The 18,578-nt window shown below is 46.8% G+C and overlaps 1 protein-coding gene across 1 annotated transcript in view; it reads right to left on the bottom strand.

Annotated features, from left to right (window-relative positions):
• Positions 1 to 18,578, bottom strand: part of LOC147418864 (Transducin/WD40 repeat-like superfamily protein) — a 75,981-nt gene that overhangs the window by 30,415 nt on the left and 26,988 nt on the right. Inside the window, exon 2 of the mRNA XM_086506361.1 lies at positions 6,923 to 7,486. Coding sequence (XP_086362487.1) covers positions 6,923 to 7,486 — 564 coding nt within the window. The remainder of the gene's footprint in view (positions 1 to 6,922; positions 7,487 to 18,578) is intronic.

The following is an 18,578-nucleotide window of genomic DNA, read 5'->3' as shown; positions in this document are numbered from 1 at the left end:
TCTTTCTTTGGTTCTTGCGTCTTTGGGTTATGCGGGATTTCTCCCGACCCCATCTGCACTTTCTCCTTCCCTTTCTCAAGGGTATGGAGAATCTTCTGGACTTCTGGATGGGAGAGAGCTTTTTGCAACTTTGCCACCTGCCGTTGAAGGATAGAGAACTCCATCTCACGTCCTTCCATTTCTGCAGTCTGCCAAGAGTCGTCAATCCCTTAAGAAAGAGAGAGATGACCTTGCTCTGATACCACTGTCACAAAAATACGGAAGCGTAAACTGACTTTTAATTGTACTTCAAATACTCAAGAGAATTAGAGAGGAAGAGAGAAAGCTTGACACTTCATTGGGCACCAGAAGATGGGTTGGTCTCCCCCCATAAAGAGATTATCTTTAGTACTAAGGGAGAATCTTTACAAGCACAGGAACGGGGCAATAGCCCGTCCTCTATTCTTCCTTTTCTGTTTCTGACTGAGAGAGTGCGAAAGCTACTCTTTGAATACTGAGAGGATTTTCCCTCTGCTATGAGGTTTTGGGAAGCTCTCGAAAACGAGAGTATCTTCCACAAAACTCAACGGAAGCTCTCGAAAATGAGAGTCTACCTTCCGCTAATTGTATCCCTTTATGCATAATCATTCCTGCAATAAAAACAAGGGAGAAACACGCAAAATGCATGCACACATGCTTGCTGTAATTTTCTGCACATAACCTGAAAATACTACCTGAGCACGTTCCAATGCCAAAATAGAGACCTTTTTCGCGATGGAATCGCACCAAACTTTGTGTATGCATAGTGTAGGTAGAGAAGAACTAGATTCTATGTGTACTTTGCTGAAATTTACCCTAAAAGAGATGATTAGGGGCTGAAAACAGCAAATTTACAGCCACCACACTCTACTAAGAGAGTGCCTGCTGTATCTTCTCGCGATGAAATTTCACCAAAAGCTGGCTATGGCTATGAGAACCCTTGTTCTAGACAATAAGAGCACGAGGCCACCACATATGTCACAAGGGGCTGCTCAATTCCATGGAGGGTTCCAATGCGTAGAGCATACTCACAATAGCGGAGGTAGGAGCACTACCAACCTGAGAAGAGGGGAAGGAGGTGTTCCTAAATAGCCAGCAGGAAGAGGGGGCGCTAGGAGAAGAGAGAGGGTGAGAGTGAGTGAAGAGTCACTTTGCATTGGTAAGTGTGCCAAGTGGCACACTTACTTAAAAACTTAAAAACCGTTCAACTTTCACATTTTAAAAGTCCCTAAGCTATTAATAAAATGTGCAAATTGACTCACAACTACACACACAGATGCTACTAGTGAAATGTTAGCTGATCCCAGCACAATGCCGTACCGACACTGCTCTGGCATTACCTGTTCGCACTTGTCCGGCCATTTTGTCCAGCACAAACCATTTAAAATAATTTAATTGACTTATCCTAAGGCTGTAAAAATAATTCAGGCCTTAGGGTTACTGTTGTTCTAAGAACCCCATATCATTCCTGTGCTCGCACTGACGCGCGTCATTTTTTGAGCCTGAAATTTGAGGCTACTATTTACCCCTTCATTGAAGACCCGATTTCCCAATCACTAGGGCTTCAGGGTATTTTCTGCTAGGATCTCCTTGAGGTGCTGGCCTAGAACTGCTAGTTCTATTCTGATGTGCACACAACTAATTAGATAATTGTTTTCTCGCAAATAAATTAATTATCTACAAAGTCTGACATTGTTACAGGAGAGCAACAGAAACTAGATTGACGAGAGCTTATGCAGCCTTCAGAGGATTGGAGAAGATGTGTTCGCAGGTTCAATTTCAAGAACCTCGACAAAGTTGTGGCTTTTCGACACTCTAGTGGTTCAGCTATGCTTTATGGGGTTCAGATTTGGGGACCCTCGATGGACCACCATGACTGATCTGGTGGCACTGATGGATGGAGATGTATGGCAGATCTGGTGGCACTGAATGGAGAGGCCTCTAGTCTCTATGATCTCTCGTATGCTTCGGGCTAAGGCCTCAGTGCCACATGAGATTATTCGAGCCAAGCTAGCTACCCCCCCTCTCATGGTTGAGGCTTTTACTAGATCAGTATCCTTCATGCATAATTTATGGGACCTTCCCGAGATAGATACGCTCGGCTAGCCCTTAAGTCATCTTGATAGCTAGCGCTACAGGGGGACACAGCATGTTGGTATGGGTAGATGACATCATGGTTTCAATCACATGGCTTCAACATGGATAGACTGCCTCCATTCCAATACTCCTTGGATACTCCCTCCCTATCTCTCACACTGACAGAGATCATTAGACTCATACATCAAGATTTGATTTAGCTAGATACCAAGAGCCCATGGATACAATCAACATAGGAGTTGGGCACGAAGATGGCTTTCTATAGAGAGCATCTTCTCCAACTAACAGAAGATGGATATGTGATCAGACCGGCCTATATGGACACTCATTTATCCTATGGGATACTATGTGCTATTGGTTAGATAAGCACATCATCGCATCAGCTAGAGATTGAGACTGGCAGATTTAGGAGAGTACTAGCAGAGACCAGGATATGCCAGTTGCGTCATATAGAGCCAAAGACAGAGTTACATCACATTTGTCATTGTCCAATATACTTGAGATACGAGGCTGCTTTCATTGTCTATTCATAGAGGGCTTTGGACCATTGGCTAGAGTCATAAGATATCAGGATCAGAGATGCCTCGGGTTGTTTTTGATAGAGCTGCATAGACACAGGGAGAGTCGCTTGAGGAGATCAGGCAATGGGAGACATTCACAGAGGGAGATTACTAACTTATTAAGAGCAAGGACTTAGCAGCCAGATGAGCATGCTCCACAGTAGACTTCAGAGCCCACTTATTCCAGAGGTATATTAGTTGACAAAGCCATTGAGCTCGGGAGAGCTAGACGCCCACGTCTACGAGGGCGACCACGACATCGATGGAGGCTCCATCAGAGGATCAGGACTATTCTTGGGAGACGCCCAGTACGACTATTTACAAAGGTGAACATTGACGGAGCTCTTCAATGACCCATATAGTACTTTCTCGGACAACGCCCGATGCCAGGCATCCTCGGCCACTGATGATATAATGACGATTTTAGTCTTTCACTTTACTTCAATTTATTTTTTTGTACCCAGACATTGGATTAGATCCACCAAGATTGTATCAATTTGGTCTTATAGGTCATTTTGGCCTTTTAAAGACGTTTAATATAACATTTCATTTCTCTCTCGTACACATCTCTCATTGAGAAAAAGGAGCCTTGTGTACGTATTGAGCACCTCATCGTGTGCTATCACCATCAACACCTTTGCTGCACCTAACACAAACTTACTTACTAGCACATTCTGCATACTGGGGAGATGCCTGATAGCATGAGTGAGGGTTTGATCTACCATATCCCCAAGGAGGGAGGCTCCTTGGATTAGATTCGATAGTGACAACCCATCACCATTCTCAACTCAACCTACAAAATCTTAGCAAAGGCTCGGTGTTGAGGAGCACAGCATCCTTGACAACATTTTCACCTTTTGGGAGGCAACTGCTCTTGCACATCTCCGAGGAGAGGATCTTGTGATACTCCTCGATTTTGAGGAGGGGTAAGACAAATCTGGCTAGGGCTTCCTTGGAGGCACTATGCGTCGGATGGGGGATTAGGGGAATGTCAGCTCTCTACAAGCGTGCGCAAAGTCAGGTGTTGTTGGTAGGGGGAAGAGGAGAACCCTTCATGTTCATACGCTCGGTTCGACAGGGCTGCACTCTTGCCCCCTTCCTGTTCCTCCTCTATGCTGAGGCGATGAGCAGGTTTTTGACCTCATATGAGGTTGGTTTGCGTGGACTGCAGCTGCCTATTCGGGGAGAGGAGCTCCTGGATGCTGTGTTTGTTGATGACTCAGGCTTGTTTTTGGAGGGCCGAGAGGCCAACTTGCACACATGTGAGCAGCCTCTTGAGGTGTTTTGTTGTGCATCGGGAGCATTGATCAATTGGCCAAAGACAGTGGCTTTTTGGGTTGGTAGTGCTCCCTTGCCCGATTGGTCGCCTAGAAAGGGCTTTAGGTGGATCCCTCCAAGGACACCAGTATGTTACTTGGGCTATCACGTTCGTTTGGACCTCTCACCAAAGCAACAGATTGCTCCTCTCCTCCTTTCCATCAGGACGAAACTGCTCCATTGGAGCACAGCACGACTTTCTCTTGCTGGCAGGGTTGTGGTGGCCAACCAAGGTTGTTGGCTACTATGTGGTACATCACGTCTTGCTGGATTTCCTCGAGTTCTTGCATCAGGCGGCTAGAGGGTCCGCTCTGGAACTCCTTGTGGTCGGTTCGAGACACTCAGTCGGCTCGGGCCAAGGTTTCCTGGCAGGTCATTACTTTAGCTTGCTCTCAGGGAGGATTGGGGATCAACCACCCAGCACGGCAAAGTAGAGCCCTCCTTGGGAAGCTTGTGGTCAGAGGACTTCTTCCAAGGGAGAAGCCGTGGACATGAAGAAGGATCTTCTTAGAGATACGCAAAGTAGGCCTAAGCAAGAGATGGAAGGATCGCTTTGCTGCGAGCCTACTTCGGTTTTGGGAGCAGCTGCGGGGTGGCCTTGATCAGCACTAGCCCACATGCACTGAGGAGCGGTTGAGGCAACCACTGTTTTGGAACCCTATGGTCAGCACACGAGGCCACATGGTTGGTAGCAGACCTCATGTCTCTTGGGGCCACATGGCAAAGGGTCCAGCCCGCACTTTTGGAGAAAGGATGCAGTTTATAGTACTCTTGGAGGAGATTCGGACATTCAGGGGCACAAAGCATGTGTCAAGTATTATAGAGGCTATACCTCCAGTGTGGCACACCCCTTTGGAGGCCTTCACGCGACTGAAGGTCCTCGTTTTAGTCAGGGCTTTCTCAATCACAGGTTCCTACAGTTTCTTCGAGGTACAGAGGGAGGGCCACCTTCACAGAGTCACTGTCGAGGCACTAGAGGTGGCCGAGTGCTGCTTTCAGATGTGTGCATCAATGGGAGGACATGTGTCATCGACCCCGACCCGTCAAGACACTAGCGGCTCTGGGCTTGGGAAAGCTGTCCCTTGGTGTGAGTGCAGTGGGATCCGGGGGAGTGATTTTGGCAGGATCCCTTTACTTGGGGATCCCTTTCTTCCAGTACACAGCTCACCTAGGTCGCCACATACTGACAGCAAGGAGAGAGGCTCGTCCTACTGCTGAGCTTCACTGGCAGGAGGAGGGTCTCACGTCTGAGTTCTTGGCAAGATTTTGGGAGCGCGCTTGTGGGACAGCAGGCAGCCGAGGCGAGTTGCAGTGGCTAGTTGTACATCAAGCTACTGCAGTCAGGAGTTGGTTGGTGCACAGGGGCCTCTCGCCAGTATGTGCCGCATGTGACCACCCGCTTGAGACACAGCGGCCTTGCCCGTGAGACTGCCCCATGGCGCAGCAGGTTTGGCTTCAGATGGCCGATGCGTGCACTCTCTACAACTAGCCAGTACACTTGGGTGCTGCAGCTTGGTCCACACTCATGGGCCTAGCAGTGCGTTTCGAGTCAGCAGGATGATTGTGATACAGGAGGGCCGGCCACACTCCAGCCAGCCACTGAGATAGTCCCTCGAGAGATAGAGATTGGTGTTGGGAGCTCATCTGCCGCCTGACATTGTTGTTCATTTGGTGAGCCCGTTGTTTCCCCACCTTCAAGGCTCGACCCATCTAACCTGTAGAGACTATCCACGACATTTGGCTCGAGCTGATCCACACACCGAGGGGCCAATATGAGAGACTCCAGGGCAGCTCTGACCGCATGCGGGAGCGCCGCAAGCTTTCCTGCAACTTTGGTACCCAAGGCCCTTCTTCACCATGGTCCATGGTGAGCCTAGATGGCAGTACTATCCACCAGTGTGGTGGTTTCCTCCTCCCATTTCTTAATTTAGCCATCATTGTACATATCTTGTCTTTTCATTGGGAGAGTCTTCCCACATGTTGATGTAGCCCTCTCTAGCAGGGGCAGATTGTAGCCCATTGGGCAGTTTCCCTTAACTAATGGAAGGATCGTTTTCTTGGGGAAAAAAGAAATCTTGGGTATAAATTCACTTGCGTTGTCAGTTCTCAAGATAGAGACCTTCGAGTTCGATTGGTTTTCAACTTGACTTATCCAACTATATCCAAGTCATCCATAAGAAGCAAGTAAAACTTTGATCCGCCAACTAAATCAACTTCCATAGAACTGCAAGATCAGCATGAACAAAAGAACGGTGAAAGGGCAGGCACCATGTGGAGCAACTGTCAGGCAGCAGTAGGTTCCCATTGTTTGCATAACATCATAATTTCAGAGCTCTTATCAAAAACTCAGACTTATAAAGAGACCAAAACATACTCATCCTGGAACTATTCTTCTTCTCACCATCCCTTTGAGTTCTAAACATCCCAATAACATAATACAAACCCCCCAAGAGAGAGAGCTGTTATGGCCTCTTGAAGGCTGCTCTGTACTGTGTCATTGAAAGAAAATAAGAACGTTCTTAGTGGTGTTACCTCATGGTCTTCTGCTTTATTGAAATGGATTTGACAAATATGTTATCAGGTCTACGCACTCTCACATTTTGCTTTTAGCAACTGATTAGAAGGACAGTTTGTAGAATACAGATAAATTAGCGGACTAGCCTCAGGACAGCCATAACCAGCCCACGATAAGTGCAATTCAGTAACCAATTATGGTTTGAGTACTACACTAGCTCGGGGCTTATTATGTGTCAGCACTCTTTCAAAAAATCCCAAATTAGACCACATCATTCATCAAATCACAAAAAATAGGTGACTTACTCATAGATATTATCATTACAACAACAGGGCCTCTTCTTAAGCAACGAAACAGCTTCTTAAGTACACAGTACACTCAACCCCCTAAAATAGTTGGAAAGAACTTCACAAACCTCTGCAGTCCCGATGGAGTGATGACTCACAGCACCTTGCTGGCTTTGGCCCTCAACATAAAGGGGAGAAGACCCACAAACTCCTGTATTCAAGCCTGGCATACACTGTGTTGGAGGCAATGCTCCACAAACTGTAGACAAATCTACACTCCTGAGACCCAGTACATGTTCAATAGCTTGCGTTGATTTGAAGAGGTCAGAAGACCTGCCATGCTCAGGGAAAGACAAACCTCCAACAATGTTATTCAGGCCACCTACAGCAGTAGCTAATGGAGCTGCAGGGTGCACAGGAGCATTGATTTCATGCTCCAGAGAAACTTTTTCCCTTGAAGAAGCTTTTTGTCTGCCTCGACCTCCAGTGTTAGCTCTCACAGAAGATCCTCTCTTGTTTGAGTGTCCTGGAATGGAAAAATTATGGAGTGTGCTGGTCGAGTCAGCAATACTGTCATCTTGATTCTGCCCACTTTTTCCTCTCCCTCGGCTCCCCCTCCCTCTCCCTCGCCCTCGACCTCCTCTACCTTTTGATGGAGTCTCCCCCAATGAAGACAGCTCACCACCTATTTCCTGCAAAATACAAGAACTTCATAAGAGCCAGTACCAACGAATTCTTTCCAAAATTAAGTTTTCAGAAGAGTTATTTTCTGAAAAAATAACTCAATAATAAATTCAATAAAAAGGCAGCACTGGAGTTAAAGCTTTGCAAATGAGTAGCTTATTTGAAAGATATTGATAAGAGCGTCTGCAGTGAACTGTTAGGCTTGAATATGAACAAGGTGACAGAAATTGGACTTTAGCATTGCACGTCACCAAACATTCAAAAATATGCCCAATACTTAAAACATCCGTTGCTCTATATGACTAACACAACCATTTCTTCCTGCAATCTTTAACAACAAGAACAGCGGGATACCTTATACCCCCAAAGCTGAAAATATGGACATGATCCCGCTGTTCTTTAACAACAAGAACAGCGGGACACCTTATAACTCACCCAAAACTCAAAACATGGAGATGAATAACAAAGCAGCTTTCAGAGCAGAACACCACGCTATCTTATACCGCTCCTAATACTCAAAACCTGGAGATGACAATAGCTGTGGTCATCAGCTTTTACATTTTAGTGTCCCACTCTACCGCGTAATTTGGATCATATTTGCTTTCATCCTTGATATCCTAGTGTCATCTCCCTTTTGCACCACATACCAAGGCCAAAGACTAACGTCATATTCCTGCAAAACTTGCACAGTAGCTACCACACCGAAAAAACAATTCTTCCAAAATTTCATCAGATAAAGCTGAAATATGCAGCTCGTAGGTCTTAGTCTTCAAGAAAGGATTCCTTCAAATGTAGCAACTTGTAAGGTGAAAGAAACCAATTAAAACAGCATTATACATCATTGCATGGTCATGTAAAGAGCCAACCGAAACCCATCCTCAACCGTGTTCGCCAAAACATACAAATAGCAAAGATGACCCAGTTTCCCATTCCCATTAGTTTTTTACTCGGGCAAAGCAAGATTCATATGAAGAGAGATTTACCTAGATGACTCCAGGATAAGCCCTGATTAACCCTTAAAGGAAAGTGCAAGGTATATACTCATGGTAACCACCCACAAGACAATATAACCATCAGCTCCATCATGCATAGTATTGACTAAATACCTTGACATCTCCACCGTTGTCAGTGCCCAAGAGAACTAGGTACTACCATATGCTCCCAACACAACACATGACACACGCAAACACACATGAGCATACATCGACACAAAGTTCGGCATACTGAGTTTATGTCACTACTCTAGAGATCAAGGGCAGACTCAGCCATAGCATTAAATTGTTAATGATTGACTGCAATATAGCTGCCATGAGCATCCAAAGAGTTTCCTATTCAGAGAAAATCAGTACATGCTTACACAGATTTTGCACGAAGATAGTGTATATATAGCCAAAATTTGCAATATCTCCCCTTGAGGATTAGCTTAAAGGGATTTGTGTATGCTTGGGATCAAGGTTTTTCCAGAGCACTACTTTAGGCCGTGGAGAAAATACATGGATTGGAAGGCAATGACTTTCAAGGACTTGGAGTGTGTTCAACATTACATGGGCATTACAAAAGTTTAGGGCACTACATTGGATACTTGGACTTCACTACATTAGGTACTTGGACCTCGGGTACTACATTGGATACTTAGCTTCGGGCACTACAAAAAGGGCGCCAAATATGAAGAAAAAAGAGGGTTTTGTAGTGAGAACATCTCTTATGATTTTTTTGAGAACTTGGCTTGGCACTAAATGGCCACCAACTTGAGAATAAAGTAAAAAGGAGGAATTAAAAGCAGTGCTGACAGCGAAGAGGTTGGCCCTGGGAGCTTTTTGTGCATGCACCAACTTGCTCGGTGATGGGATGGCCACGATGCAGAAATGCGAAAGTACTATCATGCTAGGGCGAAGTTTTTTAGAGCAAGAAGCGACAATTTGGTGCAGGTCAAAGGACAGCCTGCCACGTCATTAGGCTGGTTTCCCATGCAGTGATGTAAAAAGCAAAAGCAGAAATTTGGATTATAAGCTAGGAGATGGGGAGCTATATAAAGGGGGCTTCCAGGCCAAATGAAGACATTCAAAGAGGGATACTCAGTGAGGAATTCATGAGGGCTTTTGCCAATTTTTGTAAAGGGTGGTCAATCAATTGGGATGACTTTGTGAAAGCGATCATAAAAGAAGGTTCAGATAATGTGGATCTAGAGATAAAATAGTACGTTCTAGAGCTGGAGATTCCATACAAGTGGGAAAAATTCAAGAGCTGATGTAGATGCCAAGTTTTTAGAAACTCAATGAAGCAAAGTTTGAAGCTGTTTTAGATGTGTGTCCAGATTCCATACAAGTCGAAAAAATTCAAGAGCTGATGTAGATGCCAAGTTTTTAGAAACTCAATGAAGCAAAGTTTGAAGCTGTTTTAGATGTGTGTCTTCTGCACGATGACAAACTATTGTTGGGCAGTGATGAAGACATAGTCGAAACTGTGTTTGCAAGAATGGCAAATCCACATTCTTTACAAGAGGTTTGAGTTTTTGGGGATGAAGCTATGAAGCTTCAAGATTCTCAAAGAGAAGATAAAAAAGTATTTATGGGTGTTATACAAGTTGAAATGACATCAGAAGATGTAATAAAAGATCAAGAAACCTATTCACACTTGGTCTGTAATATGGGTGATATTTCTAGTTTATGTGAAGATGCAAATAAGGATGCTTGTACAGGGCTCTAAGAACTTGGGTTGTCTGCGGGTATGCGAACAATATCCAAGGCATAAATGGGATTTTGGTTTTCTGTCACAAGGTAATTGCAAGCAGGTTTGTGAGCATCTATCTACCAAATATGAAAGGGTATACATGTGATGACTTGAAGCGAGAAGAGGATTCCAACTCTATGTCATAGCCATATGTATTTGATGGGGAAGATGTTTCTTTAATTGTTGAAGACAATGCTGATGAAAGTGTACATTCCGAGGGGATGCAGGATGATTTGCAGTCTTTTCTTACCCAGGATTGAAGGGTTATTATGACGTGGTTGGCCTATTGCCAATGCAGTGTTGAATACCATAAACAATAATTTTTCAGATTTGAAAACCAAAAATTCGACACTTAGATAATGGAGATATGACACTCATTTTTTTTGGGGAGAGAGAGAGAGAGAGAGAGAGAGAGAGAGAGAGAGAAATGAAATGTTATATTAACGTCTTCAAAAGGCCAGAATGACCTATGAGACCAGAAAGTTACAACATGGTGGATCTGATATAAAGTCAGAGTAACAAAAATGACAGAATAAAATGCTATGGAATCCGAAAACGAAACAGCTAGGCGTGATCTGAGTAACTAGGTGGGATAGCTAAATCACAGGTCACAAAAGATCCAGCATCGGTCGCTGGCGGATCTCATCAATCTCCTCCATGGTCAATAGCCTGACCCGGAGTCGTGCATGTCGGGCTAGAGTGATCCGAATCCTCTGATGCAGCCTCCGTTGATCCTATGTAGTCCTCCGCAGTCGTGGGCGTCTGGATCTCCTCAGCTCGGTCACTCTATCGATCAGTGTGCCTCTGGTGTGAGGCGGCAAGCTCTCCTATGGTAGTAGCTCCTCCAGGTGTCAAGTGACTGCTCTAAAGAAGTTTGTGATCCATCTCTGAGACTGGCTTGCCTCTCCCCTCATCAGGTTCTCTCTGTGTCTGCGCAACTCACGCAAAAACAGACCCAAGCATCTCTGATCCTCGTACCGCATGACTCTGGAGAGTGGTCCGAAGCTCTCTTTGAACAAGCAGTGGAAGCGGCCACGTATTTCGTAGTAGGCGGGGCAGTGGCATGTGTAGTGCAACTCTGTCTCAGGCTCCAGGTCACACAGAAGGCATGTCCTGGCCTTTGCTGGTACTCTGCTGTATCTCCCAGTCTCGATCCGCAGCTGGTGTGAAGATGTGCGCATCTGGCCAATAGCACATCGTATCCCAAGAGACAAGTGGGTGTCCATGTATCTGGGTCTCATCACAAAACCGTCCTCCGTAAGCTGGAGAAGATGCTCTCTGTAGAAAGCCATCTTCGTGCCTAGCTCCTGCGTTGGTTGTATCCATGTCCTCCTGGTGTCTAGCTGAGTCAGGTCTTGGCACATGAGCTTGGTGATCTCGGACTGTGTGAGAGTCAGAGAGGGTGCATCCAGTGAGTACTGGAAGGGGGGCAGTCTGTCTATGCTGAACCCATGCGCCTGAAACCATGATGTCATCCCCCCATACCAGCATGTTGTATCTCCTTGCATGGCTAACTGTCGAGAGGACTCAAGTGCAAGGCGGGCATATCTGTTTCTCGGAAGTTCCCACATGCCGTGCATGAAGGAGACTGATCTGGTGAGCGCCTCAACCACTAGTGGGGGGGCAGCTAGCTCTGCTCGGATAATGGCACGTGGTACTGAGGCCTTGGCTCTAATGAGCTGTGAGATCATAGAGACTAGTGGCTCCTCCATGTCCCCCCATCCATCAGTGCAACCTGTCCTCCCATGATGGTCCAATGAAGGTCCCCAAATCTCAGCTACATAGAGCAATGCAGAAGCCACCAGTGTGTCAAAGAGCCAGAGCTTCGTCCAAGGCTCTCGAAACTGAACATGTGAACACATCCTCTCCAATCTACCCAATGCTGAATGGGCTCTGGTCAATCTAGTCTCTGCTGCTCTTCTCAATGAAAATGTTGGTCCACTAAACACCACTCCAAGGTAGGTGTAAGCATCTGTATACTCCATTGTCTCCTGGCCGTATGTGAATGCGGGCGCTGACCTCCTGATCCACTGTGGGGTGGTATTAAATACCATGACCTTGGTTTTACCAACGTTGACAGACAAACCACTTTCATGGGCAAACCTATGCAAAGCATCCAAGTGAAATTGCATCCCCTCCGGAGAGTCGGAGATCAACACAATATCATCAGCATATAACAATAGTGGAATGCATGTTCCTGCCAGTTGTGCACCTCTATCACCATGTCTCTCAATGTAGTCAGAAACCTCATCCACATACATACCAAACAGAGTAGGAGAGAGCGGTCAACCCTGCTTCACCCCAATAGTGGAATTAACCGTTGTAGATAGGCCCTCTGAGGTGCGTACATGCCCCACTACTGACCTGTATAGTGCCATGACCCCCCAAATGAGCTTTGAGGGTACCCCCATCTCCTGTAATCTGCGCATCCATCTAGCTCTGGGTACTGTGTCAAATGCTTTGCGGAAGTCCACAAAGCTGCAATAGATCCATCTCCCATGTGATCTGTCCTCCTCAATGATGGCTCTCAGTGTCAAGATATGGTCAAGAGTAGAAAAACCTCTCTTGAATCCTGACTGCCCGGCTGCGCGTATCCCCTCCCTCTCTGCCCATCTACTCAGCTGCTGCTCAAGAATGGATGCGTACAACCGTGCCAATGTGTGTCCGATCATGATAGTGCGATAATTCCCAGGCTCCATAGGGTCTCCTGACTTGAAGATAGGTACAATAGTAGATAGGCTCCAAGTATCAGGCAAGCCCTCACACATGGCACGATTAAACATAACTGCTAGGAGCTCGGCTAGTAGATCTCTGGCATGCATGAAGTGCTCAGCCACTAAACCATCATGATCATATGCTCTCCCAGTCCTCATCCTGTCAAAGGCCTTCCTCACCATCTCAGCGGTGAAAAAAGCACATGTGTGGGAGCATGGATCAAGGGGGTCGGGAAGGGGCGGCTGTCCAGGAACTGTGTACAGGGATGACGTGTACTGGCCCCAGGCCTATGTAGAGGTAATGGCAGGGGGGGGGGGAGGGCTCATGAAAGAGCCGCCATGCCTCACGTGGGTCCTGACTCAAGAATAGCTGGTATAGATCTTGCTCTAGGCGAGCCAAAAATGCCCTCTTCTTCCGCCGCACTAGGCAACGAAAGTCAATCTGTGACTGTCTGTGAGTGATGGCCCCCAAAAGCACCTCCCTCTGAAGTCTAGCTCTGGTCTCGCGGCATTCCTCATCATACCAGCTGTTCTGGGGCATGCTCCCAGAACGGCATCTCTACTCAGGCTGTGTGTGTGGGTATGCCATGTAACGTCTATGTTAGTATAGTAGTAAGCTCCTCCAAAGGTCGCCCTGGCTCTTCTGTACACAAGCGTCTGTGGATCCCATCTATGTATACAGAGTTCGTCTCCCGCGTGAAGGTGTAGCGAGTAAGAGCTGCTGCCTGTGGCCTGTGTGCTACACTAAACTCGAAAGAGATGGTCAACGACACAAGAGCATGGTCCACTGCCACACCAACAGGTCTGGGTCCAACCATGAGGTCCTGGATAGTAGAGATGAAACTCGGTTGTGCCATGACATAATCCATTGTGCTAGCTCCATGTCTGTGTGGAAAGCATGTAAAACCCCCCGCATCGGGAAATCTCTGTAGGCCATTCAAGATGACCAATCCATGTACAGTCCCCATGTCTATCAAGTGTCGTCCATACTCAGTATGCTCCCCATCCTGTGATAGTCTCGATAGGCCCGTCTCTGCAACATCCAACTCTCTCAGCATCTCCTCTGAAGTATCATAAAAAACTGTCTGATGATGGGCAGTCCTAGCATTGAAATCCCCTAGAATGATGATATCACCATCTCTAGAGAACTCCCAAATGTCATCATCCAAAATAGAAAAGGGGGACTGTCCTTTGGGTGGTGCATACATTGACGTACTCGGGGGAAAGTAGCAAATAGCAATCTAAAGATATCTGCCTGTCTCTGCTCTCAATCTCACCCACATATACCTAGCTTGCTGATCCCTGCGAGCTATATGTATCAATGGCTGCAACTCCTCCCTGAATAACATTGCCACTCCGCCTGAGCCCCGCCCTCTATGCTATGATCGTGTCTCCTGTCTACATGCGGTCTCCCATCTGTATCCACTAATGTGAGGCATAGACTGCCCAGGGGCCTGATGTGTCTCAAAGTAGAAGATGATATCTCTCCCACTAAAACTTTCCTCAAAAGCACCCACATCTAGACGCATAGATCCATTACAATTCCAGGTAGCAACTTTGAGTGTAGTCCCATAGGTCTCTCACCGTCATGTAGAGTGTGGCTCCAATATAACCACTCTTCCATCTCGGTAAAAAGCAATCTTACCTTTTGCCCTTGCCGCTCTAATCTCTGGCATTACCTCCTGCATATGAGCTATCTCTGAGAGGGTAAGGTCATCCCCGAGGAAGATGCCCGTTTTCTTAAGAGTTGGTCTCTTCTTCAAAAAATCCTTCTTCGCTTCCATGGAGAGAAAACGAAGGATGAGTGCCCTTTCTTTCGAGGTTTCCCCCTTGCTCCCATTTTTCTTGTTGCCCACTCTCTAAGTTCTTGAGTGCATTGGCTCATGAACCCCCCTTAATAGATTTAGAATTAATATTGGAAGAGAGATTTACTTGCCTCATAGAGTCTTTTTGGACTAGGAGAACTTTCTTGTGCCCAATAAGTTGCAGTTGATCTTGTTAATTGTTTCTGTCATTTTTTCTTTGCACTTTTAACTGCATCCTCTAGAGGGTCGAGCTTATCGTTCTGTTTCCTCATGCTTGGTCGCCGCAAAAAACGCTCTCGCTCAGCAATAACCAGGCAGCTGGTGAGCATCCACAACCCGATGCGGGTATATTCACAACCTCAACCCACTACGGGCATTAAAAAATAGAGCAAAAAGCAAAATAAGATGAACGGCATTGCGCCCGCTGTCCTGCACTGAACCTGTCAAGCCTTCCAAGCATACAGTCCGCAGCCCCCTGGATTGGGAAAGCTCACAGCTAAACAGTCAACCCCGCAGGGCGCAACGCATATACTCCTACCAGAGACAAGAGACGCAACCCCAGCGGGATCTGCTCCTGATCCTGCACCTGAATGGAAACAAATACACGTGGCCCCGATAAGCCCCCTCTGTGGGACTGGCCCGCGACTTGCCCACGCGAACACCCTGTAAAGCAAAGGGCGCAACCCTGCTGGCTGCTATGCGAAAACCTACACCTTGCTGCCCCACAGGCCCCGCGCGCTGCTCTCCATTGCACGTCCTCACCTCCACAAGGCGCAACTCATCCTCAACAGCAGCAGCAAGTCGTCCCCTCCACAGGCCTACTCGCGCTAAGACAAAGGGAGCTGCGCGCTCAGCAGCCCGCTATTTTCCTGCTCGCGCTAGAGAGAGAGAGAGAGAGAGAGAGAGAGATGGGATAGGGAGAAATGGAGAGGCGGAGTTCCTTCCCTAAACGATACTAGCCCCTGAATAGGCACCCCTTTCGGTATTTCTTTTAGTTAGATAAAGTTTACAGTACAATGCTTTTGAGAGAGAGATGACACCCTGCTTCTGTGAGAGCAGACCGAAAGAGTGTGCTAGCAACTTCTACAATTGGCTAAACCAGCCCTTTAAATAGAGGTATGTGTGTGTGTGTGTGTGTGTGTGTGTGTGTGAGAACATAGCCCAAGTGCCAAGTGTCTGCACTTTCTTCTTCTAGCCGAGCCTCTAATGGGCTGTTTTGGGCAAGTGGCTAGTTGCTCATTTTTATGTGTGGTTGCCTTGGCTGAAAATGGCAATTTTGAGAACTTGGCCTTGCAATAGAAGTGTTGACCACCACTGCTAAGCATTCCTCTTCAAGAAAAAGGAAGCATTCCTAACCTTAAGTCAGGTGCAACCGAATTGAAATGGTGAAGATCTAGTTTTACACTTCTAAAAATCCTTTCCTTTCTTTCCTTGCGTTAGTGATTCCTTTTAGCTTGAATGATGGTGTAACCGGCCTGTTAACTGCAAAAAGGGCGGTAGACTTTACTTCAAACCTTGATTTAGCTTTCACCCATTATTAGTCGTCTATTCTACCTGTGTTATAATGACACAAGAGAGGGGAATGGGATACAGATGCTAGAATCCATCTGTATGCGAATCAGACACTAGATTGGCCCCTAAATAGGCGCCCCTTTCGATATTTCTTTATTCTTCAACAGAGGGAATAAAAGCTGTGGTTCCCTACAAGCTGCCCCGCACAACCTTGGCTGAATTTCAACTGTTCTGGCCCGATTTCGGCAACATAACTGTACTAGGACCCTTCACAGTCAATATTCCCACACATTAGATGACTTTCCCGACGCATACGGACACTTTGCAAAACCTGGCGAGAATCTGCAGCACGCTGAATTCTCTGTTTTCTGCCCCGAAAATGTGCCAGATCACTTATACAACGGTCCCCTCGCGTCCCCGAACCTCCTGAGGGTATTAGGGTCCGTTTAGGGCCAAAACCCTAAACCTGCAAAAATACACAGCAGGCTGTAATTCACTGTTTCGGGCTCCGTTTCGCGTGTCGGTCGCATCCGTAGCAAGTCCTCGAGCTCCTGCACCTGTAGGGCTACTTGCCCTTTGAATCGGACGAGATTTCGCACGTGAAACCTCTCCAAATCACCTGTAACTGCGGGGGATTAGCCGCTAGCTAATCCAATACCTGTGCAAGAGGTTCTTGCCTCGGCAATCGCGCATGAACCCACACAACTGTACATTGGTCAATCTGATGAGCCCACTAGAGGGGCATAACCATAAAGAATAGGGGAGAGAGAGAGAGCAGTGAGAGGTGTGCAGGTCATGACATCCTGCACCTAGAGGGTAAGCCAACACTCCATTGAAGCTCTCCCACCTGTGACAGCACGAGCTCACAACTGAAAATCACGTTTTTGCCTTCTCTTTAAGTAGTAAACTGGCCTCAGAGTGCCAAGTGTCACTCATTTGTGCATTTTCCTGCTTTAGACCCTCGGGTCTAAAAATATCTCACCTGCAGCTTCTGTTGACTTGGCCACAGAGTAACAAAATGATCCCCATGTCAAACTGCACGTAATGACGCGAAGACATTTTGCCATCCAAAAATAGCAGTCCCTAAAATTTAGGAGTTTCTGCCATTACATTCTTCTAGGTCATCTGACCCTCTTTGTACACTGCAACCACACCCAGAACTGAAATGTAGCCTATGTAGCAAAGGATTCCGCTTTGGCTGGCCAATGACCCCACTTTGGCTAACCATAGTCCTTGTCCAACCTTAGTGCTCTTTAGCCCTCAGGCCTGGACTCTCTCTGAACAGTTCCACACTGGCTATGCAATGCAGGGCAGTTAGATTTCCAGAGGGGTGTTTCCAAAAGGTAAAACAAACGAAATTCCCCAGAGAAAGAGAAAATAAACAAAAATGGAATTGCCACTGGCTGGTGACAGATGGTCCCTTTTACTTTTCCCTTAAGAGAGGGAAAAAGAGAGGGGTAGAGATGTGTAGAGAGAGAGAGAGAGAGAGAGAGAGAGAGAGAGAAAAGAGGAGAATGATACCCGATGGGGTCCCAACCAACCCTCTCAACGGCCCCCGCACCGTTGACGATGTGGTATCTGCGTTAGATTGCATAAAATTCAAATGGAATGTACACACATACAATACCTCAAGTGCAGACTCTGCTAACTCGAATGATGACTGTCGCCGCGGTAACTCCTCAAGACGAGGCACCTCCAGGGCTGATCTGATGCACCTTTGGATCCTTCTCGATGTGGGATTGCGGATGGCCACCAAGGGCTAGATCTGGGGCTGATTTGCACTCCCGATGTGAGAGGAATGAAGCGCTGAAAATGCAAACTCGACAAGGTCAATAATGGACAGCAATGAAGCACTCGATACCGGCGAGGGAATGGCCGAGGGGAGGCTCAATGGGCTGCCGAAGTACCGGACCGCAACGGGAAGCACGCGAATGCAATTCCAAGCCGTGTTCCGGCGATAGAACGGGTTGAAAACCTGAAAACGCTGGCTGACCTACTGGGAACCTGCACCACTAGGGATGCAATTTGGGTGAAACTGTCACACATTTGCCGACCCGCGAATCCGATCAACACAGGGAATGGCTCGTTGAATTCCTCTAACCTAGAACTGCATGCTCGTCTTCCTGTATACCCACCGTAGCGTAACAACATCTGTCAAAACGCGTATACAAACCATTTATGCAAAGGTTCCAAAATTGAAAAACCTAATCTAATGGACTTGTTCAAACATGCAGGTCTTGCAAACAGGCTCATAAAATTGCCGGTACTGATCATCCTAGGATTCTAGACACTCCTATCTAGGAAGAAGGGGAAAACTAGCTCTGGAAGTCAATGAAGCA

The sequence above is a fragment of the Adiantum capillus-veneris genome, chromosome 29 (assembly GCF_014529385.1).
Source record: "Adiantum capillus-veneris isolate H3 chromosome 29, ASM1452938v2, whole genome shotgun sequence".
Classification (NCBI taxonomy): domain Eukaryota; kingdom Viridiplantae; phylum Streptophyta; class Polypodiopsida; order Polypodiales; family Pteridaceae; genus Adiantum; species Adiantum capillus-veneris.
This window is presented reverse-complemented; position numbering and strand designations above follow the sequence as displayed.